Below are 23,310 nucleotides of genomic sequence, written 5' to 3'. Positions count from 1 at the left end.
CTCCAGCCTCAGCATCAGTGCTTCCAATCAATATTCAGGGTTGATCTCCTTGCTGTCCAAGGGACTTTCAAGAGTCTTCTCGAGCACCACAATTTGAAAGCATCAATTTTTCAGCGTTCAGCCTTCTTTATGGTCCAACTCTCACATCCATACATGACTGCTAGGAAAAGCATAGCTTTGTTTGGGATCCTAAGACCCCTCCCTTCATAAGGTAAAGATACTTTCCTCATCTCACTTTGGCTCAGCACAGAGGAAGGAAGTAAAACCAGGCTGGTTAGTATCATGAAATCATGATACAATGAATACTGTATAAAGTGGCACTATGATTCAGATGAAAAATAAGGGAGAATTTTCTCTGGGGCAGCATCACTGACTACTGCAAGATAATCCCTCTAAGTCATATAAGTTAGGTGTGGGAATTGATTGCAACTGGGACGCGGGGCAAGATGGTTGATTATTTTAAAGCCCTCAGTGTCCTAAATCAGGAAAGCAAAACTAAGAAATTATACCAAGATGGGACTAGAAGAAAGGCTAGACACCTTCCCCACTTCTAAAACTAGACACTTTGGGACCTTGACTGCAAAGACAATTTACATTTAAGAAGATGCCATTGTAAATTTCTGTACTTCCAGCCATCTTACCATTTCTGAAGACTTGTGTGCACGCATACTCAGTAGTGTCTGACTCTGCAACTCCATGGACTGTAGCCCACCAGGCTCCTCTGTCCATGAGTTTTCCCAGGCAAGAATACTGGAATGGGTAGCCATTCCCTCCTCCAGGGGATCTTCCTGACCCTGGGATTGAGCCCACATCTCCTGCATTGTCAGGTGGATTTTTACTACTGAGCCACTGGGGAAGCTACTTCTTGTCTTTTCTCCACTTTCTTTGTAATTAACTCTATCTACCAGTTGTATTCCACAATACAATCTTAAACCCCCCCAAAATGTAGCAGTCCAGAAAGACAGTCTGTACTGGGTTGAAGTGTTTCCCCAAAATCCATGTCTACATGGAATGCCAGAATGTGACCTTATTTGAAACCAGGGTCTTTGTAAATATAATGAGTCAAGACGAGGTCATACTGGAGTAGGGTGTGACCTAAATCTCCAATGATGGCAAAGATTGAGGGCAAGAGAAGTGGGTGACAGAGGATGAGATGGTTGGATGGCATCAACAACTCAATGGACAGTTTAAGCAAGCTCCAGGAGATAATGAGGGACAGGGAAGCCTAGTGTGCTGCAGTTCATGGGGTCACAAAGAGTCAGATACAACTTAGCAACTAAAAACAACTAAATTCAACTACTGCATCTTTACAAGAAGGCCATATAAAAGCAAAGACACACAAAAGGGAACGTTATGTGAAGACGGGGGCAGAGACTGGAGCTATGTTTTCACGAGCCAAGGACCACCAGCAACCACCAGAAGCTAGAAGAGGCAAGGACAGACCCTTCTCAAGAGGTTTCAGATGCAACATGGCCCTGGTGACATCTTGATCCTGGACTTCTAGATTATAGAACTCCGACCCAACAAACTGTTGTTCTTTTAAGCCCCCCTCTGTGGTACTTTGTTACACATACATTGTACTCTGTGACCCCGAGGACTGTAGCCCAGCAGGCTCCTCTGTCCGTGGAATTCTCCAGGCAAGAACACTGGAGTAGGTTGCCATTTCCTTCTCCAGGGAATCTTCCCAACCCAGGGATCGAACCTGGGTCTCCTACATTGCAGGTAGAGTCTTTATTATCTGAGCCACCAGGGAAACTCACTGTTACAGGAGCCCCAGGAGACTCAAGACTTCACAAGCTTGCCTTGGAGGACAGGGAGCATGAAGAAAAGCTTGATTAGTGATACAAACCCACAGCTTCGTCCCCATTTACACCTGGATCACGTTCATTTCTGTGCCTGCTGCCCTTCACAAGTATTATCTCTACTTGTTGTCTGAGACTCTAGTTTATGGTCTGGACCCACCAATATGCCTGAAGACACAGCATCCACCTTTCTTCCCTTAGTGGCCCATCTTCCCAACCTAGCAAAGCATACTCTAAAAAGTACTTCAAAAAAAGCAGCTAAGCTTTAGACGGTTTCTACCCTTTTTAGTCTCTGCAGAAATATGCATGTACCTGAGGGGTCCACAGACCCTAGGTTTGGGATCCTATTTAAAAAGTTCAGATTTCTTCAGAACAATTCGTTTCTTCTTACACAACATTCACAAAGTGAAGTCGCTTAGTCGTGTCTGACTCTTTATGACCCCATGGACTATAGCCTGTCAGGTTCCTCCATCCATGGGATTTTCCAGGCAAGAATACTGGAGTGGGTTGCCGTTTCCTTCTCCAGGGGATCTTACTGACCCAGGGATCAAACCTGGGTCTCCAGCACTGCAGGCAGACTCTTTACCATCTGAGCTACCAGGGAATCCCACCACCCACAACCTGATTCAAATTCAGCCTGCTTCTAAAGTGTTCCACTGAGCTGAAATAGCAATCATACATTGGCTTTTATCCACTGGCTCAGAGGGAGACAGAGCTACCATTATCTAAGCTGCTCTGGAGAGTCCCAACAGGAAATACAATAATGGAGAATTAGCCCCCAGTGGGGGGCAACCCACCCCCCATATTTACAAAGATCTTCCTGCAGTCAACAGTCCACACTTGATTCCCACAGAGAATTTTACTGACATCTACTTTTCACTTCTTACTAAACACTTCAAGAAACACAACATGCACTTTCCATTAAGATGTACATGGAAGGCTTCCCTGGTGGCACAGTGGGTTAGGAATCTGCCTGCCAATGTAGGGGGCACAGGTTTGATCCCTGGTCTAGAAGATTCCACATGCCTTGGAGCAACTAAGCCCATGTGCCACAACTACTGAGCCCATGAGGTGAAACTGCGGAAGCCGGGCACCTGGAGCCAGCGCTCCAGAGCAGGTGAAGCCCCGGTGCACTGCAATGAAGAGCAGTCCATGCTAGTAGTCCCGCAACTAGAGAAAGTCCACGCACAGCAACGTCGTCTTCTAGAAGTCTTTTAACACAAAAAGGTCTTCAAGGAGTCTGAATTTTTTTTATAATAATATTTGAATTTACTATTTCCCACTCAGAGTCATGAAACACACGCTGAGACTGAGTAAGTACCACTGTCTTTTAGGTATAAACATCCCTTTCCTTTACAATGACAGGTTGAGAGCTGCATTAGCCCAGTCCTTGACTTGCAGCTGAAAAAAGCACAGGTCGGTGTGAAGGGTGTGAGGGGACTGGAGAGCGTATGCTCCTCATGCCAGGAACGAGTAACCACAGTGGAAGGCCAGTCGGAGTCTCGACACCAGCACTGTGACATCCCACAGCAGCAATGCTCGGACACACGAAGGGGGCCCAGCACCGTGCGAGCCGGGCCGCCTGGACGCAGTGCCGGCGGACTTCGGCCTGAGGAAGAGGTCCCGTTCGCTCCTTCAATCCTCTCCACAGAACCGAAGGCGGAAATCAAGTCCTTACAAAAGGGATTAACGGCCTTTCCGTTTCTTCATTTTCCCTCCAGCCACCTTGTTCCTGACGCCGATCGCGCCCTCCGTGTCGTCGTTGTCCCCAGCGTCCTCCCGCGAGCGCTTCTTCTTCTCCCCGTGCTCCCTTAGCTCCTGCAACGGACAGAAAGGACGGGGCTGATCGTGAGCCGCTGTCACTGAGGGGAACACGTCCCGGTCTCCGCTCCATCACATCAAACCCTGACCTTCCCTGGCGGCCCAGTGGCTAAGACTCCCTGCTTCCCATGCAGGGGGCTCGGCTGGATCCCTGGTCAGGGAACTATTAACAGACCCCACATGCTGCAACTAAGAAACCTGGCGTAGCTGGCAAGCTAGATAAATAAATAAAATCTTGATAAATTAGAGAATTCATTTATTAAAAACAAACAAACAAACCCTAAGTAACTCCCAATACCTCCCATTAGCAAAGAAATAAAACCAAAATCCCAATATACAAAATCGTTAATCTAACTACTCAACAAAGACAGAAAAATGAAAACAGGAAGCTACTATTTTCATATGGCAGACTAGCAAAGATTTAAGAGTAGTAATATCTAGAACTGGTCAGGCAGGGGGCAGGCACAGACACTGTCCCCCATACAATGTCACATACATCGTGTAAGCTGCTATAGCTCTCCTGGGGAGCAACTGGGCATTCTGTATGAATCTGAACTGTGCATTCTCCGCTCAACAATTGATTCTACTTCTAGGAATTTATCCTAAGGAAACAAGTGTGCAAAGCTGTACATAGTAGGATGCTCGACACAGTCATTAACTAAAATATATAAAACTGGGAAAAGCATGAACACATATCAATGGAAAGCATGTTATATATTCGTAACAGATCATGAAGAAGGGATGCCATGAGAATTTTAAGGTGCTAGCACCTAGGTAACAGTCTCTAAAACCTACAAGTGGTGCCATTTTTAAAAAACTGAATTAAAAAAAAAAAAACTGAATTCATCCTCTTCAGACTACTAATTGCCTAGAACACATAATCCGACTTCCCTTGCCAATTCAAAAGGCAGTTAAGGAACTTTCAGTGACTCTAAGAAATCAGTGCTGCCACCATGTTTAGGCAAGTTTGGTAACTGAATCAAATGAGTGCTAATATGCAGCCTAGATGAAGTTTTTTTGAATAGAGTTTAAAATGTGAAAGAAAAAACGTGATCACATGAATCTCAATTAGCTGAAACAGAAAAAACAAAACACATTCAGATAAAGTCATATACAAATTGGATAAAGTCTCATTATGGCGAAAGAAAGAAAAACAGCCAAATGTAATCAATGGTTTTCTGTGGGGGGTGGCTTATGTGTTTCACTATTTTAATCCTTTCTGTATTTTCTAAAAAATGTTTTCCAATGCATATCAAATTTTTTATAAACAAAAACACCAAAACTTCCATGTGGGCTGAAAAACAAGCCCATACCCCAACTACTCAGAAAGCGCCCCATGAACTAAGTCTCTTCGCCCCTCAGAGCAGCACTCCTGGGAGAAGAGGCAAGTGCTCTCCTCTAGGCCCTCCTGTCTCCACTGCTCCACCTACAGATGCTCTCAGGAACTACACTGTCCACCTCCGCTTATCTGGTGCTCAGAAACCCTGTCTCCAAGGTAACTACTCTTCCTCATCTACAGGTGAGGGACTGACTGAGCGGTCAGACACCTTGTCGTGACTCACAGCTCACAGCTGCGTCTTCTCATCTCAAGTTCAAAGGTTTTCCTGTCTCAAGTGAAAAGCGAACAGTAGCTGGGAATGAATGTGGTCACTGTGATCAGACAGTCCAAACCCTGATTTGACCATTTAATTACAGGGTTGAAAGCAAACTGCCTGCATCTCTATGCTTTAGTATACTCATCTTACACTTAGAATAAAATAATAACATTTATTGCAGATTAACATGATAAAGTGTCTTGCACACAGTTAAGATAAGTTGCATAGAAGCTGGTGAGAAAAGGCATTGCATGGGTTTCCCTGGTGGGTCCATGGTCAAGAATCTGCCTGCCAGTGCAGGAGACACGGTTTCGATCCTGGTCCGGGAAGACCCCACATGCCTCAGAGCAACTAAGCCCCTGCGCCACAACTACTAAGCCTGTGCTCTAGAGTCTGTGCATCACAGCTGCTGAGGCTCATGCACCATACAGCCGATGCTCAGCAACAAGAGAAGCCGCCACAGTGAGAAGCCCTGGCATCGCAACTAGAGAGTAGCCTCGGCTCGCTGCAACTAGAGAAAGCCCGTGCAATGATGAAAACCCAGCAGAGCCAAAAATAAACAAAGAGATGCATACCATTCGGGCAAATCTCTGGGCCTCAGTTACACGTTCTGTCAGCATCATGACTTCGTCATCCTGGGTTGGAAAGACAGGCAGTTTCTTCCCAATCAAGTGCTCTATACGCTGGAAGAGCTCCACGTCGTACCTGAGGAAGGAAAGCTGATACGGCTCTGGCTGGCTGACAACGTACACGTCCGTCTGTCCGTCCCAAAACGACGACACAACAGGAGTCACAGTTTTCAGTAATATCAAACCTCTTACTCCTTTTCAGAATATTGATTAAATGCAACCTGCTGTGCACAGCCCAGCAGAAAACCACCCACCACATCCCTGACTCCCAGAAGAGCCTAGGACACATGGCTGTCTGTTCCTTTAAAAACAAAATCAGAAGAACAGCTATTGTAATATGGTGAGCTGAGGGAATGGTCACTGTTCTCTGGCTCCAGACGTTAAAAGAAATAACAGGGGCCTGGTGCACTGGGAAGACCCAGAGGGAGCGGGCAGAGAGGGAGGTGGGAGGGGGGATCGGGATGGGGAATACATGTAAATCCACGGCTAATTCAAGTCAATGTATGACAAAAACCACTACAATATTGTAAAGTAATTAGCCTCCAACTAATAAAAATAAATGAAAAAAAAAAAAAAGAAATAACAGGATTTTGGTGTATGTGCTTTTATACACCAAGTAATCCGCTACACACATGCAATAGAGTTTAGGCTCTTTACATATACGTCTTCAGTCTTCATTAAAACCCTGCAAGGCTGGTATTACTATTGCCATTTTACAAATGATGAAGGTGGGATGAGGAAGGCTTAGTGCCTGTTACAGTAAAAGGTGAAGTCAGGTTCCAAGTGAGTTGGCCCCAGGGTTCTGCTCCTTTCTCTACATTGCTCTGCCCTGAAGTCGGGTCACTTACTGTGTGACAAAGGTAATAGCCTTTCCAGAGCGCCCAGCTCGAGCCGTCCGACCCACTCGATGGATGTAATCCTGAAACACAAAGGGCAAGTAACTCTGAGTCAGCTGGAATGTGAATTAAAACTGTGTATGTAAAGTCTTCCTGCCAGCCTTTGAAAGAAAACAGATCTCTCCTAGAACGTGGAGAAACACACTGGCAATCCATTGAGATACATCTGCTTCACTTTTTTAATTCTCCTCACAGCACAAAACTGACCCCCCTCCCCCTTTTTCCTTTCTTTTATAGAAAGGGAAATCCACAAAGCACATCTCCACGGACACAGTCACAGATAGAGGAAAACCGCCTGGGTCGAGAGGTAGACCTGGGTCACAGCTCTGCCTCTCCCCATCCCAACCAACAACACAACTCTCTGCAAGTCCCAGAACCTCTCTGAACCATGGTTTCTGTCTATAAGACAGGGGCACAAACACACTGCCAAACTCAGAGTTACTGTGAAAATCCTACGCGAGAGCAACTTGTCTACAGCAGTTTAATACAAAGTCAAGACACACTAGTTGTTCTCAAATGGGGGCAGTTTTGTCCTCTCCAGGGAGCACTGATGAACTGTCTAGAAACATACCTTGTGGTCACAAAGTCACCTGTGGGTAGGGGTCAGGAATGCTAAGCGTCCTACAGTGCAGAGGACAGCCACACAACAGAGAACTCCTGGCCTGAGATGTTAATGGTGCCCAGGCTGAGAAACCCTGGGATCGCTGAGGACCACAAGCTGCCATTTCTTATCAGTTAGCCCAGCAGAGGTCAGCATGTGGTACATCTGCTCCTCTGATGGTGAGCATCTTGCCCCACTCCTGGGTTCCTTCCTTCACGTTCATTAATATCACATCCACAGGCATGTGCAAGATGAGGAGAATGAACAGATCAAGAGTTTCCTAATTTCTGATACTTAACTAATCAAGGACACACACACACACACACCCCCCCCCCAATATTGTAACTAAAGGAAGACAAAAAACGTTCATTAAGAAATACACTTTGGGGGCTTCTCTGATGTTTCAGATGATAAAGAAATATACTTTGGATACAATGGAATATTATTCAGCCATATAAATGAATGACACCTTCCTGTTTGTGACAAAATTGGCTAGATCTTGAAGGTATTTGACTCAGTAAAATAAGTTAGACAGGGACAAATACAGAGATCTCACTTATATGTGAAATCTAACAATAACAAAAAAACTGAGCTCACAGATACAAAAAACCGGTTTGGTGGTTGCCAGAAGCAGGGATGGGTGTATGTGAAATGGGTAAAGGAGGTCAAAAGGTACAGATGTCAATTATAAAATAAGTAAGTCATGGGGATGTAATGTACAACATGCGGACAAGAATTAGAAACACGGTACTGCACATTTGAAAGTTGCTAAGGGAAAATATCTTAGAAGTTCTCATCAAAAAAAAAAAGTGCAACTATGAATGGTGACAGATGTTAACTAGACTTACTGTGACCATTTTGCAATATATAGAAATACTAAATCATCACATTTTATACCTGAAACTAATATAATGCTACATGTCAATTACACCTCAATTCAAAAAAAAAGAAAAGAAAGGCGGGAGAAAGAGAATTAGAGAAGAAGAAAAGAAAGGAGAAGGGAAGGACAAAGAAAAAGAAAAGAAAGATATTTTGGGCAAGAAAGTCAGGTCAGCAACAATACTCACCTTGGAATGAGTAGGAATGTCAAAGTTAACGACTACATCCACATGGGGTATGTCCAAACCACGGCTTGCAACATCAGTTGCTAGAAGAATGGAACGAGCCTTCGCCTTAAATTTATTAAGGGACCCCAGGCGCTTGCTCTGAAACAATGAAAAGAAACGGTAAGAATTTTCATCTTGAAAATCTAAGGAATCTTGGAAATCCAAGACACACAAACTAGACACATTAAATAGATACAAGAACCAAGAAAGTAATGTTTAAAATGATGTTTCCCCTTCAGTCTAACTGGGCTTCACAGGTCAAAAGGAAACATGGATGCAATTAAAAAAAAAAAAAGGTCTCAGACTAAAACTGGAAAATATTAACATAAAACATTGTTAAACATGACAGAAAGGTAACTGGGAAATAATTCACCACAAGGGCAGAACAAATCGGGCTTCCCAGGTGGTGCTAGTGGTAAGGAACCTGCCTGCCAATGCAGGAGATGTAAGAGACCTCCTCCAGGACCCCTTGGAGGAGGGCATGGCGACCCATTCCAGTATTCTTGCCTGGAGAATCCCATGAACAGAGGAGCCTGGCAGGCTACAGTCCATGGGGTAACACAGAGTCTGACACAACTGAACCGACTTAGCATGCACACATGCTGCATAAATCAACTCTACAGCTTCCATACCAGACAACTACCTGTGGAATATTCTAACTGGAGCCTCCTGCTCTCCTGAAAGGAGGAAGCAGCATGGACAGCAACACTTTAAAGCCTGTAATACCAGGACAACTACGGAAAGATGCATCAGTGTCACACGCTGCTACTGCAGAAACGTCCTGCTGTGAGGTTTATCTTTCTCATGCCACCACTAATGAAGGATAGTTACCTGACTCATCTGTCCGTGGAGGGGAATGGCGGTGAATCCAAGATTTCGGAGTAGCAGAGCTGTCCTCTGAGTGTTGTTACAGGTGCTGCAGAATATCATAAAGGAGTTCCCGGCCAATTCGTTCAGAATATAAACCAGGTAGGTATCCTACGTCATAAAGCCAAAACAATATATGTAACTGAACCTGGAAGCAAGTCAGAGTCCTGGGCATATAAACTACGTAAAAGACTAAGTCTCTAGCTGCTTCCCAATTTCCCAGACCCTCAGCTGGAAGCCCTGCACCCCTTAATCAGCTTTATCATTATCATCTCTGAGAACCATGAGTAACACACACAGCCTGACACCGGGCACAAGGAGATCTGGGCTCAGCAAGCAGGCAAAGCCCTGACATCAGAGGACAAGACTAGGGTCCGCTGCCCACAAAAAAGCCACATAATAAGCAGACCAAAGAAAAACTACCTCAAGGACGGGGTTAGGAAGGGATTATATCATGACTTCATTACTCTGGTTTAATACATTGTGAATTCCCGGAATGCTCGGCATTTTCAGTGATAAATGTAAACACGGCATGAACTCTAAAACACACAGCACTTAGCTAATCAAGAGCTGACACTTTCAGACACTGTGGTGAAGGAGGAGAGGGAGAGGCAGGAATGATCAGAGTAAACACTCTACCTTGAACTTGGAAGGAATAAAAAGATAATACTGCTGCAACTTCTCAACTGTCTGATACTTGGAGGAGACAGCACATTTCACAGGGTTCTTCAGCGCCGCTCGCTGAAGTTTTTGCACCTGGAGAAAGGACACCTAGATTAGTACGTTGATTCCTAAGTGCTCTGTTTTTATTGTTGTTACTGGGACTGTTTCTACTTATCGATTCTTATAAAGAAGAAAAGAGAACTCCTAGAAAAGTTCACCTTCTTGGTCATCGTAGCAGAGAAGAGAAATGTTTTCCGATCTCGGGGAATCACTTTGAGGATCTTGTCAACCTGAGGCAGAAAAAGCAAAGGATCAAGGTGACATTTACACCGGATACCTGCAAATGTATTTCGTGAAGGAGATGAGGGATCACAAACTAAATACATCACAGTGGGGATGTGAGAACTCAAACCGTCGATTCAATTCGGCTAGAACTTACTGAATATATGCTATCAGGTAGCACACCCGATGCTATCAAAAAATAATGCTAATCAGAGAAAAGAACACTTTAAATCAGTACAGTACAGCTAACCTAAGAGAAAAGGAAAGAATAAGCATTAATCAACTAAGTAAATTATGAAGAACTTCTTGTCAAAGAAAAGATAAAAGAGGTCGAAATCAAATGAAATGGAAAAGAAAATCTGGTTTTGATACTTCTTATCTCTAAAATCAAAGTCAGACTATATATATTATGTATATGCTTTTTGCCCAACTATTTGTTTCTTAATTGAAGTATAGTTGATTTACACCATTTCAAGTGTACAGCAAAGTGATTCACATATATACTCTTTTTCAGATTCTTTTCCAGTATGTGTATGTGTGCGTGTATGTGAGTTGTGTGTCTGACTCTTTGCGACCCCATAGACTGTAGCCTGCCAGGCTCCTCTGCCCATGGAATTCTCCAGGCAAAAATAATGGAGTAGGTTGCCATTCCCTTCTGCAGGGGATCTTCCCAACCCAGGGATCAAACTGACATTTCCTGCATTGCAGGCAGATTCTTTATCGTCTGAACCACCAGGGAAGCCCCCTTTTCCAGCACAGGTTATTACAAAATACTGAATATAGGTCCATGTGCTATACAGTAGGTCCTGTTATTTATTTTATATATAATAGTCTGTATATGTTAATCCTAAATTCCTAATCTATCTCCCCCTCAAAAGTCAGGCTATATTCTAAAGAGGATGCTGAAACTATTTATAATAGCCAAGAAATGAAAAAAAAAAAAAAAAAAAATAGCCAAGAAATGAAAGCAAGCTAAATGTCCATCAACAGATGAGGGATAAAGTGGTGGTACGTTATACAATGTAATAGTACTCAGCCATTAAAAATGAAACAATGCCATCTGCAACAACATGGATAGACCTAGAGATTATACTAAGTCAGACAAATATCCTATGATATCACTTACATGTGGAATCTAAAAAACAGTACAAATTAATTTATTTATGAAACAGATTCACAGACATAGAAAACAAACTTAAGGTTACCAAGAGGAAGTGGGGGAGATAAATTAATAGTTTGGGATTGGCAGATGCAAATTACTTTGTATAAAGTAAATAAACAACAAGGTCCTATTATATAGGACAGGGAACTATTTTCAATATCTTGTAAGAAACTATAATGGAATAGAATGGGGAAAAGAACATCTACACACACACACATACATATACACACATAAGATATATGTCTAACTGAATCACTTTGCTATATACCAGAAACACTGTAAATCAATAGTGCTTCAATTTCAAAATTAATTAGATTAAATGTAAAAGCAACAACGATATATTGTACCAGCACAGGGACACAGAGTCATTATTCTGTAATAATCTTAAATGGAGTATATGGAGCATAATCCATAGAAATACTGAAGCACTATGCTGCACTCCTAAAAGCAATATGATATTCTAAATCAACCATCTTTCAGTAAAAAAGAAAAGCAGCAGATATGTTAAATTAACTGACAATGGTAAGTGTTCTAAAAAGCAAGTGAGCTATGAATCAGACTTTGAAACGGGGCACCTGAGAAGTTTTAAGAGGAGGAAAGACATTGAGAGCTGGAGGAAAGACATTGAGAGCTCACCTCTGTCTCAAAATCCATATTCAAGATTCGGTCTGCTTCATCCATGACCAAGTACTTGAGGGCTCTTAAGTTGAAACCTTTCGTATTTTCCAAGTGGTCAATCAGTCGGCCAGGAGTTGCTAACAAGAAAGGTTGAGGACATGTTTAAGAAGAAGGACAGAAAGGGAGTGACTGCCCCCTCCTAACCAGAATTCCAGAAGTTTAAAAAAAAAGAAACAAAAAAAAAAACATTAAACAGGGTTACAGACTATCATTCTTTGAACACTTTCCGCACAAATAAATTACACATAGCATCAGAAGATTTTTCTGAAATTCATCCTCACCAGTGCCTTTTACCGATGTCAGTTACTCACCTATCACTACATGTGGTTTTTTGGCCAGGGCCAGAGATTGGGACATTGAATCAATTCCACCTACAATGACAGCTACAGAAATAAAAAGAATATTAGAAAGAAATCCTTAATTTTGTTTCCATAATGCCCTGAACATCTTTTAAAGTCAATGCCAGATTTCTACTTTCATTTCTCTTCCCTTACAATGACAACTTTCCCCGAAGCTAACATACCCAATCAGCTCTTTAGGTCGATGAACTTCTATTAACAACACTTCCTTTCATTCTTTCACATTCATTTGCAACCTGTGAAGAAACTGTGAAGATTCCTTTCCTCCCAACACTTACCACACTGCACCCCAATAGAAGACCCCAGGGCTTCAAACTGCTCTGAGATCTGAAAGGCCAGCTCCCGAGTGGGGGTGAGAACTAAGGCAAACAGACGCTGGGGTGTCTCCAACAATGCATTGAGAATGGGCAGAGCGAAGGCGCCGGTTTTCCCAGAGCCGGTTTCTGCCAGCCCGATGATATCACGACCTAAAAGACAAAGAATATACATAATAGCAAAGAAATGCTCCCTGCACCATTTCCATATTGGTGGAAATATGACCAAATGCTGGGCACAACACAGACCATGAATAAATATTTGAATGATTGAGGGGAGGAAGAAGTTGATCAGACAGAAGACATGGTCTCTGTCCTGAATAAGCTCAAAATCCAGAGGTAAAATACACAATACATACGAATATGATAGGTGCCTGTAGGACAGGGTGAAAAAAGGAAGGAGTAACTTACTGCTTGGAGAAGTCAGGAAAGGCTGACAGAGGTGACAAGCAAATTAAATCTGGAGGTCAGCAAAGAGGGGACAGTCTCGTGTGAGGAAAGAGGCTTTAAAGAACACAGAACGAGTCAGGAGAGGGAGAATTACAACATGGCCAGAACACAGAAGTCAAGGGGGAAAAAGGAGAAGGATGAGGACACCCAGAGCCATGCTAAGGAGTTCTGATGTCTTCCTTTAAGACAGAGGAACTGAAGGATTTTGGGCAGGGAGTATTATGACCTTTAAGTATCAACACTCTTTAAGATTTCCCTGGTGACTCAGATGGTAAAGAAGCTGCCTGCACTGAGGGAGACCTGGGTTCTATCCCTGGGTTGGGAAGATCCCCTGGAGAAGGAAATGGCAACCCACTCCAGTACTCTTGCCTCGAAAAATCCCATGGACAGAGGAGCCTGGTGGGCTAAGTCCCAGGGTCACAAAGAGTTGGACACAACTGAGCGACTAACACATAACATGACATGACTCTTTACAAAGATAAACCCCAGGCCTGATGCCATAAGGAGAAGCCAAGGAGCTTAACAGTAATTGCTGTTTATACTGCTCCTCCTTAGGGAAGAATGCCAGAAGTAATTCCTTAAGATTGGTCTGTTATTGCCAATCAAGCCATAATTGAGAAGATTTGGCAATTAATTCCCAAGCCAAAACCACTGTCTTTAGGTTCGCTGTAGCCCCCAAGGCAGCAATCTTTGGCAGGGCCAGAGACTAGTAGGACACTGAATCAATGTCCCAGCACCCAGGGGAAAGGTTTCCTTCAAGTAATGACCGCCACACTTGATTGCTGAGGATTCCTCACCTAGAAATTATCCCTGACGCAACTTGAACGTGACTCTCTTCCTTACATTCTAAAGTGACCTCGAGGGCCAAAATGGGGAAAGCACAGGAAAATGAGACCTCAGAGAGGATACGAGGGGAGCTATGATGACAGCCTGAACGGAGGTCAGGTGAAGTGAGAGACAGAAAGTAACAAAACAAAAATGAACAGTCATTGTAAATCAAACTATATTTCAATAAAATAAAAATAAAAGAAAGTAACGAAAGAAAATCTGATTGGCACAGAGGTTTCTACCTCAGGAAACTCAAAGGCCATAAACTGAGATACAGGCTACAGAGAAATTAGTTCTGGTGAGAAAAATAAAGACTCTGGTTTGGATACAGGGAACTTGAGATTCCTGCAGTAAGCTTGGAAAGAAGTATCTAAAAACCAGTTGGACAAACTTGTTTGGAGTTCATCCAAAAAAATATGAGCTAGAAATACAGATGTGGGAGGCAAGAGCATCAGACCAATGGTGCTACCCCAGGGGCACACACATCAGAGTAAACCATGAAGTTTTATATCTATATATGACTAGGTCCCACACCTGGAAATTCCACTTCAGGAGGTCTAGGCTGGAGCCCAGAAATCACTAGAGTTTTAAAAGATCCACAGGTGATTCTCATAAGCACTGGCTGAAACTCACTGATGCAGACAGCATTAAAGCTTCAGGACTGGATGAGAAATCTTAGTAGAGGTTTAAGGTGAGGGTAAAAAAAGGATGAAGATAGAATTAACACTGCAAGGCAAAGGAAAAGAACCAGAAGAAACTGAGAAAGAAACGCTGGAAAGACAAAGACAACAAACCACCTTGCAGAAGGTAAGCTCACTAACACCGCAGAATTACTTTTTAAAAAGCCAAAAAGCCACAAACTTTTTATCTTTACTGAACATACTTTATTTCACTTGAAGTAGGCAAAGCAATAGCTCTCAAATGTGGTAAGTATTTAACTGAGTATGTGCAACTTTACACTGAGCCTGAAACAGGCCACATACTTATCCAACCTACCTTGTAAGGCCAAAGGAATAGCTTCAATCTGGATCTTCGTGGGTTTTGCCCATCCCAACTGGTCACAGGCTTCACACAACACATCTGTCACACCCTTAGAATTCAGAAAAATACAGTTTAACAAACAACAACACACACTCGCCTCCCACACAACTCAAGGGCTGTCAGGGCAGTCTTGCTGTGACACGTGCATTTCCTACATTTGACTCAAAAGGTATTTATTGCAGATGGTGACTGCAGCCATGAAATTAAAAGACGCTTACTCCTTGGAAGAAAAGTTATGACTAACCTAGACAGCATATTAAAAAGCAGAGACATTACTTTGCCAACAAAGGTCCGTCTAGTCAAGGCTATGGTTTTTCCAGTGGTCATGTATGGATGTGAGAGTTGGACTATAAAGAATGCTGAGAGCCAAAGAATTGATGCTTTTGAACTGTGGTGTTGGAGAAGACTCTTGAGAGTCCCTTGGACTGCAAGGAGACCCAACCAGTCCATCCTAAAGGAGATCAGTCCTGAATACTCATTGGAAGGACTGATACTGAAGCTGAAACTCCAATACTTTGGCCACCTGATGCAAAGAACTGACTCATAGGAAAAGACTGATGTTGGGGAAGATTGAAGGTGGGAGGAGAAGCGGAAGACAGAGGATGAGATGGTTGAATGGCATCACCGACTCAATGGACATGAGTTTGAGTAGACACCGGGAGTTGGTGATGGACAGGGAAGCCTGGCATGCTGCAGTCCATGGGGTCGCAAAAAGCCGGACAGGACCGAGCAACTGAACTGAACTGACTCAGTCTCCTTAACTTTGAGTACTGGGACAGTAGCTCAAGGCTGTCATCACTTTCCACTCACCAGGGACCAAGCCAAGTTCTTTAGATGGGTTACTTCATTTAATATTCACACTTCCGTGAGATACTTATCATAACCCTCAATTTACAGAGGTGGAAGGTCAGGCACCGAGATAACTTGCATCTAGTCAATGACTGGGTCAGAATTCAAACCTGGCTCATCGGGATCCTAAACCCAAATCGGACAGGTCGGACTGGACAATATTTGCACAAACACAGCGTTGCCACACCAAGTGGAGCTGAAATGGGCAAATGAGGCTCCCGGGCCCGGCCTCCCTCCCACCACCCAAAATCTGAGTTGAGGGCGGGCCCTCGTCCCGAACCTGAGCCTCGGGTACCCGGGGGGAAACCTGAGCTAGGCCCCGGCTGCTTCCGCACACCACAGGCCTAGATGGAAGGCAACCGGACTCTGCCCGCGCCTGGAGCCGGAAGAACAAAGGGAAGCTGGCATCATCCACTCTTACCAGGTCTTTAAACGTTTTCGTTTCTTCCTCCTCCACCGCCGTCTGGGGCTCCTCCATGCTTTCCGGAGAATCGTGCTCCACGGACGCCGCCATGTCGTCCGCGAACTCCGGAAGTGGGTCGGCGGACCGCAGGATTCTGGGAAACGTAGTTTTAGCTCTCTCCGGCGGCGGCGGCGTGTTGTGGGCGCCCCGCTGTGGGTTTGCCCGGGATTTGCACCAGCCGGCCAGGCAGGCGGGGCTTCGCTGACAAGTATATATATATATATATATATATATATATATATATATATATATATATATATATATATTTTTTTTTTTTAAAGGATGGATATAAACGTTAGGACTTGTGAAACTGAGCCAAAAGCAGAAGGACTTGATGCCCAGGGTCTGCAGTCAGCCCTCCTTTTGTTTTTCAATCGCTAGGTCGTGTCTGACTCTCCGCGACCCAGTGGACTGCATCCTGCCTGGTTACTCTGTCTATGGGATTTTCCAGACAAGAATACTGGAGTGGGTTGCGATTCCCTTCCCCAGGGCCTCTTCTGGACCCAGGGGTTGAACCCAGCTCTCCCGCGTTGCAGGCAGATGGGCTTCCCTGATAGCTCAATTGGTAAAGAATCCGACTGCAATCCAGGAGACCCCGGTTGGATTCCTGGGTGGGGAAGATCTTCTGGAGAAGGGATAAGGCTACCCACTCGATTATTCTTGGGCTTCCCTTGTGGCTCAGTTGGTAAAGAATCCGCAGGCAACGCGAGAGACCTGGGCTCGATCCCTGGGTTAGGAAGATTCCCTGGAGAAGAAAAAGGCTACCCACTCCAGTATGCTGGCCTGGAGAATTCCATGGACTGTATAGTCCATGGGATCACAAAGAATCGGACAGGCTTTCCTTGATTCTGTGCTAAATAAATCCTATATCTGGTGTTTACCCTTACAACACTCTTCCCCTTATAGTTCTTCTTTTTACATATCAGAAACATCATTTTCCATGATCACAAGCAACTTTTCCCAGCACAGAATTCCTCTGCCATACAGATTTTTCTGTAAAAACAGAGAAGGATTTACTTTGCTTCTCTGAGGCTCATGCTCTGATTTCACATAGGAGAGTGGAATGGAATTAAAAGTTCTGGGAGAGGGTGGAAGACTAGATTAGAAAGTTCGAGACAGCAGAGCAAAGATGCCTGGAAAGGGGACCCAGATGGAAATGATTGAGAGGACTGTATATAATACAGGGTCTAAAGTTATCCAAGTTTTGTTAAAATATGTTACAGGAACAAAAAACAAAAAAAATCACACAAGATTTCTGGGGCTCTGTCGTTCAGTTGCTAAGTTGAGTCAGACTCTTTTCGATCTCATCAACGAACACACTAGGCTTCCCTGTCCTTCAATGTCTTCCAGAGTTTGCTCAAGTTCATATTCATTGACGGAGAAGACAATGGCACCCCACTCCAGTACTCTTGCCTGGAAAATCCCAGGGACGGAGGAGCCTGGTGGGCTGCAGTCCATGGGGTCACTAAGAATCGGACACGACTGAGCGACTTATTTCACTTTTCACTTTCATGCATTGGAGAAGGAAATGACAACCCACTCCAGTGTTCTTGCCTGGAGAATCCCAGGGACGGGAGAGCCTGGTGGGCTACTGTCTATGGGGTTGCACAGAGTCGGACACGACTGAAGCGACTTGGCAGCAGCATGTTCATTGAGTCAGTGATGCCGTCTAACCGTCTCATCATCTTCCGCCTCCTTCTACTCTTGCTTTCAATCTTTCCCAGCATCAAGGTCTTTTCTGGGGCTCCTCTAAAGGGAAACGGATTCAAACCAACAAGCTGCTATTATCATAGCAAATTCTGCCCACTTTACCCAAGGGAAACACTCTTCTATGTGTTCTTTTTGGTTTTTTTTTAACTTTTTATTTTGTATTGGAGTATAGCTGATTAACAATGTTGTGATAGTTTCAGGTGGACAGCTAAGGGATTCAGCCATACATATGTATATATACTTCTGTGTGTTCTTGGATAATTCAGACATAGGCTCTTTTTCAAACTTCCTCTGGTGCCGGCACCCACCTTGATGACAGAGTTCTTGTCAGATCAACAGGGTGAGCACAGGCGGGTCCAATCAAGAGGACTGTGGGCTTTTGACGCTTCCTACCAAGTCTGGAGTAGTTTGGATATTCACATTCTGGTCATGGAAATAATAGAGGTCCGTTCTAGTAACTGAACCATGTCATATCCTGTACTTTCAGAACAATGAGAAACGTTAAAGAGGAAATCCAAATAAACACTCAAAATAAGGGGCAAAGAGCCCTGAAACAATACACTGGCTCCAGGAGGAGAGGTCAAAGTGACTGACCCCACCTCCCTTCCCCCGCCCCCCCACCCGACCCCCGAGAAGTTTTTTCTTTTCTTTCAATTTTTTTTGTTGAAGTACAGATGGCTTACAATCTTGGGTTAGTTTCAGGTATACAACAAAGTGATTCAGTTTTATATGCATATATATATATATATTCTTTTTTAGATTCTTTTCCATTGTAGGTTATTACAAGATACTGACTCTAGTTCCCTATGGCATACAGTAGATCCTTGCTGTTTATCCCATTTTATATATAGCAGCGTGTATATGGTTTTTTTTTAACTGGAGGAAAACTGCTTTACAATGTATGTTGGTTTCTGCCGTACAACAACTTGAATCAGTCATCATTACACACACACACACACACACACACACATATATCTCCCCTCTCTCTCTTAAACCTCTCTCTCCTTCTCACCCACTTCCCACCCCTCTAGGTCATCACAGAGCACCAGGCTGAGTTCCCTGTGTTACACAGAAGCTTCCCTCTAGCTATCTGTTTTACACATGATAGTATATATATGTCAATGCTACTTACTCAATTCATCCCACCCTCTCCTTCCCCTCTATCTGTTAAACTCATAGTCCTAATTTATCCCTCGCCCTCCAAAAGGTTTTCCAGGCCTTCATGCACCCCTTCCTCTACACACACAAAAATATATATTAAAAACTATAGTTTATGGCTGCGTTAACATAAACATGTTAATATTGTATATTAAAATATTTTCTTTGACTTAAAAGTTATCTTTTTCATCTGACGTTTTAAAAGAAATGAAACCCTTATGTGGGCCTCTAAAAGCATAGTGGGCTCCCAGGCACGGTGGCTCCCGCACCCAATGGATAAGGGAAGGGCGTGAGGACCGCAGGGAAGCCTTCAACAGGCCAGTGACATGGACTCCGCGGGGTGAGAGCTTGTGAGGACAGAGGTGGCTCCTGGACCAAAGTAACACCAGCTTTTGATTCAAGCAAGAATCTGTTCTTAATCAGTTTCTGCTCAAGCTCTTCCCAGGAGCTACATACCCTGTAGTCTATTTTGGAGAAAGCTCCCTCTAACACAGTGCTCTATACTCATCAGGAAGCTAGCAATGCAAAATTTAATCTATCAAAAAGTTATCTTTAACTTATGAATTCTTCTTTTTTTTTTTTTTTTTTTTAAATTTTTTGGCTGCCCCAGGCATCTTGAAGAATCCTAGTTCCCAGGCCGGGGATCAAACCCCTGCCCCATGGAGTGGAAGTGTAGAGTTCTAACCTCTGGGCCATCAGGGAGGTCGCCATTGTGAGGCTGCCAGGGCTAACACTATGACAGGCGGCCCGGACCTAAGTTTTGGTTTCCCCTGAAATGGTAAGATTCCCTACCCCCATCAGGCCGCCTGGAGCCAGCCAATCAATATGCGCCCAGTAAGAAACAAAGGGAAAGCTGAAAAGCCCGGGAACGCCCAAGTTTGAAAAAAGCCCCAAAAGTTTGTACCAATAAAATTGCTTTGCAAACGTAACCAATCCGCTTAAGCCAGCTACCAGCCTTATGCATACCCTATAAATCTGGGTAACCTTGGGCTCGGGGCTCTCTGACCCCGCACCACTGTGTTGGATGCGGCAGAAGCCCTGGCTCGAGTCAGTAAAAAACTTCCCTTTTTGCGAATTGCATTGTCTTGGAAGCCTTCTCTCTTCCCGCTCGGGGATTCGGACATCAGGCAAAACACCCATAACTTATGAATTCTATAATTCTGTTATGGATATGTATGTCCAAGGGAAGAAAAGACACTAATGATGTAATAATGAGGACAGAGAGAGATTTCAGTCTCCATGGAATCAATAAACAGATGACATATAAAATACTCTGTTATCTAACCAATTCGTGTCTAGAGAAAAAAAAGATAACTAGTCCTGGTTATTCCCTTCTTCTTTTTGCCTATAGTTTGAAAAGTTTTTTAAAACATAGATAATCTGTATGTTTCTTTCTTTATGTTTAACAAACATTTTCAAACCCTATGGCAGACCATGGACCACACACTAGGAACTGGAAGTAAGCATGAAATTTATACTCCAGTGAGGGAGACAGCCTATGTTTTAAACAACAAAAGAAAGTAAATAAATAAATCTTCACAATCAAGCAGGAAAAACAAACAAAAGAAGGAATCAAAAGTGAGATGCATGGTTAAAAGGAGAAAAGCAAGATGCTACAGCAATATATGATGTGATGAACTGGCCTTCCTCTGCGAAACAGGGACATTTTCCCCCTAGAAGGGACTTTTAAACTGAAATTTGGAAGATGAGCACCATTGACTGGCTGTGTCGGGTGCAGAGAGTAGTTTACAGCCAGAAAGAATCTTCCAGGCTAAGCTTTGCAGTAGAGAAAAATCAAATGAAGCTTATAGAGATTATAATATGATGATGATGGAGGTCTACGTGGGGACCTGAATATTTAGGGCCTTATTTCCATGGTGGCTCAGACGGTAAAGAATCTGCCTGGAGTGCAGGAGACCTGGATTCGATCCCTGGGTTGGGAAGATCCCCTGGAGAAGAGCATGGCTACCCACTCCAGTATTCTTGTTACTGAGTCCAAGCTCTATCTGCTCACCACACAACGGGCCAATGAATCCGAGAGACCAGAGTTTGAGACAACGAAGAGACTTTAATCAGGGAACCAGCTGACTGAGAAGATGGCAGGCTAGTGCCTCAAAATTACCAAAATTACCATCTTCTTGGGGTCTGGATGCCAGGTTCTTCTATAGATCAGAGATGGGGCGAGATGAGGAAGCAAAATAAAAGGCCATTAATCTTGCAAACATCTCCTAGAATGACAAGCCTCAGGCAAGGAATGTGCTAATTTCTTCCTTGACATCTACTGGTGGATAGTGTTCTGAACAAGGGCACTTTAGGTTACTAGAGAGGCAGGATTCCATGAGGCAGGCTGTTCTGTATGATTATAATAACAAAAGCAATGAAAAACAAGTCAAAGAAGCAGTTCTAATATGCAGTCAGGACTGGCTTCTTCTCTGCAACATTCTTGCCTGGAGAATCCCACGGACAGAGGAGACGGGTGGGCTACAGTCCACGGGCTTGCAAAGAGTCAGGAACAGCTGAGCGACTACCTCTTCTGCTTTCATATTCCAATGAACATTAAGAAAGCATCTGGCTTTCTCCTCCACACTTGTTTCTCTCTGCATTTCTTCATCTCGCCTCTTCCTTTCCTCCAGCCTCCGCATCAACAAGTGCTGTAGACTCAGCTGCCTAAATTTATCGAGTCCCTCTTCTTCCCCTGCCTTTCCATCACTACCACCACTGTCAAAAATGAACTTTATCATTGTCTGATGTCTTAGTAGATTTAAACTTTAGGAGAGCAGTGACTACACTGGTGGTCACTGCCATTCCCAGCGCCTTGCACAGAACAGGCATTCAGTAAATTGTTGTTCAATGAATAAATGAGAATGGTTTGTAGATTAGTCTCCTCTGAGCATGCTTGGCATGAGTAATCCCCTGAGTTTATTTATTTGCTAATTAGATGAATCACAGGGAATTTCTGAATCACGGGAAAAAAAAAAAAACAAAAATGGAGAAACTGACCTTGGAGTGTGGTCATTTAACAAGGCAGGGTGCAGCCACTCCTATGGGAGGCACCACCCCATCCTCAATGGCCAGGAGCAGCTCAACGTGGCAGTAAAGCCAACTTCTCTACCTAACTTGTCATTTGGCCCCTGGAACATTAGTCAGAAACCCTTGGCCCACTACCATCCTTAAGTCTTTAAGATAAAGATTTTCATGTCCAGCACCTCATAAAACCTGATGTCTGAGGTTTTTGAGAATTACAATGACGATGTCATAGATATACCGAGATGTAAATAAAATATGGGGAAAAGAGCATTTAACCCGAAGTCAACAACAAGCAGGAAATTCAAAAGTTATAAGACTTACAAACCACAAAGGCTAGAGTTTCAAGGTCACTTCTTACTAAGGAGTGGGTGATAAAGGAAAGGCAACTTTGACTTATTTCCTGATTTCCTGGTTGTTTGATATTCCTTTCATACAAGTGTTCTTTTAAATGCATAAAAACTTTTTAGAAGACAAATTGCTAGAAATGGAGGTGTATAAGATATTCCTTTGGAAAAGGAAATGGCAACCCACTCCAGTATTCTTGCCTGGAGAAGCCCAGGGACAGAGGAGCCTGGTCGGTTGCCGTCTATGGGGTCGCACAGAGTCAGACATGACTGAAACGACTTCACAGCAGCAGCAGCAGCAGCAAGAGATTCCTTGGGACATCTCTGGTGGTGGTCCAGTGGTTAAGAAACGCCTACCGATGCAGGAGACACAGGTTCAATCCTTGGTTGGGGAAGATCCCACGTGCTGCAGGGCAACTAACGGCATGTACTGCAACTACTTAACCTGTGCTCTAGCGCCCTCAAGTCTCAACTACAGAGCCCACATGCGGCAAGGAAGAGCCATGAACTGCAATGAAGACCCAGTGCAGCCAAAAGTAAATAAGTAAAAAGTCAATCCAGACACCATTGCCACAATGAAATAATAAGTATAGTACACGACAGCTTCCAACCACAATTTCGAATGGAAGTCTTTGAATGTAAGTAAAAGGGTTTGATGTCTAAAT

General features: G+C 43.7%; 1 protein-coding gene across 1 annotated transcript; it reads right to left on the bottom strand.

Annotated features, from left to right (window-relative positions):
* Window positions 1-2,072: 2,072 nt before the first annotated feature.
* DDX47 (DEAD-box helicase 47) lies at window positions 2,073-16,506 on the bottom strand. Its single transcript, XM_043881864.1, has 12 exons — window positions 16,365-16,506; window positions 15,050-15,143; window positions 12,740-12,928; window positions 12,414-12,485; window positions 12,061-12,179; window positions 10,199-10,270; window positions 9,957-10,073; window positions 9,282-9,428; window positions 8,412-8,549; window positions 6,696-6,766; window positions 5,794-5,923; window positions 2,073-3,620 (listed from the first exon to the last, which is right to left on the bottom strand). The coding sequence occupies exons 1-12, from the start codon at window positions 16,455-16,457 to the stop codon at window positions 3,489-3,491; spliced, it is 1,374 nt and encodes a 457-aa protein (XP_043737799.1). The 5' UTR covers window positions 16,458-16,506; the 3' UTR covers window positions 2,073-3,488.
* Window positions 16,507-23,310: the final 6,804 nt, after the last annotated feature.

This window comes from Cervus elaphus, chromosome 22 (genome assembly GCF_910594005.1).
Source record: "Cervus elaphus chromosome 22, mCerEla1.1, whole genome shotgun sequence".
Taxonomy (NCBI): Eukaryota; Metazoa; Chordata; class Mammalia; order Artiodactyla; family Cervidae; genus Cervus; species Cervus elaphus.
Note: the sequence above shows the minus strand (reverse complement) of the source record. Positions and strands in the feature narration are given on the sequence as shown.